This window comes from Acanthamoeba castellanii (genome assembly GCF_000313135.1).
Source record: "Acanthamoeba castellanii str. Neff unplaced genomic scaffold scf7180000084770, whole genome shotgun sequence".
Lineage (NCBI taxonomy): Eukaryota > Discosea > Longamoebia > Acanthamoebidae > Acanthamoeba > Acanthamoeba castellanii.
The window spans coordinates 871,292-872,288 of NW_004457532.1; the positions used below are offsets into that span (position 1 = coordinate 871,292).

Genomic DNA, 997 nt, shown 5'->3' on the forward strand with positions numbered 1-997 from the left:
CCCTTCCGACGTGTGCTCACCTTATGTGCGTGTGCGGTGATGCGTGTGTGCCGTGCGTGTGCGGTATGTTCTCTGCGAACAAAAAGATGTCTGATGCGCAATTTGGACGATGGCTCCAACATTCTGCCCACCAAGCTGTGCCCCACCAACTACGAGGTGGAGAACATCAACCGGGTGCACATCAACGGCATCAGGAGCGCTCCCGTCAAGTACCCCGGCAAAGACGATGTGCCCTCCGAAGACGGGCCGCGCAGGATACTGCTCAACTGGCTCGAGAAGGGCTGCATCGCACTCAACCACGTCGAGCTCAAGATAGGTAATATGTACACGCATTCACCGCACACGGCGCCGCACACACTGCGTTCTCACTCACTTTCTCGTCGTGGGCATGGGCTAGATGCGCAGGTGATGCTGATCAAAAACCTCTCGTCTGAGCTGGTCAACGGTTCCCGCGGCGTCGTGGTGGGCTGGGCAGACCAAGGTCCCTCTGCCCTCTACTTCTACTAATACTCAACTACGATTATTCATGAAGGAGATGGTGATGATGATGACACTACATTGTCAGTACTCATGTTTTTCTCGAATTGGATTGCGCTCTTGTTTTGCCAGCCGAGCTCACAAACAAGCTACATGATGCACCGCACTCGCCCTACTCGAAGTACATGTACAACTCGTGGCAGCAGCGCAAGTGGTTCAGCGAGAACAGCAAAACCAAGTGCGTAGTACCACGCGTGATCCCACCCTCGGTCTCTTCCACACGCCCGCCGGGCGCGCGTTTGAAACTCAGGATTGTAACAACTCCTCCTGGTTCTCACCGCACCCACCACGCTTGTTGTTGTTTCGCCAGGCTGCCCCGTGTTCGCTTCGTAGGCACGACCGAACCGATCATCATTGGTCCTATGGTGTTCAGCGGTGCGTTGCGCGTCCTCTCAATGTGCGGTCCGGCTGACAACTGAGCTGACAACTGCGCTCCGTTCTTCTTCGCTCTTCGCTTCTT

The 997-nt window shown here is 55.7% G+C and overlaps 1 protein-coding gene across 1 annotated transcript in view; it reads left to right on the top strand.

Annotated features, from left to right (window-relative positions):
* The window catches only part of ACA1_267700 (uncharacterized protein), a gene marked incomplete at both ends in the record, with an annotated part of 1,185 nt that extends 678 nt beyond the window's left edge, over positions 1–507 (top strand). The window contains 2 exons of the mRNA XM_004341518.1: positions 87–316; positions 398–507. Of these exons, the coding sequence (XP_004341566.1) occupies positions 87–316; positions 398–507 (340 nt within the window). The remainder of the gene's footprint in view (positions 1–86; positions 317–397) is intronic.
* Positions 508–997: the final 490 nt, after the last annotated feature.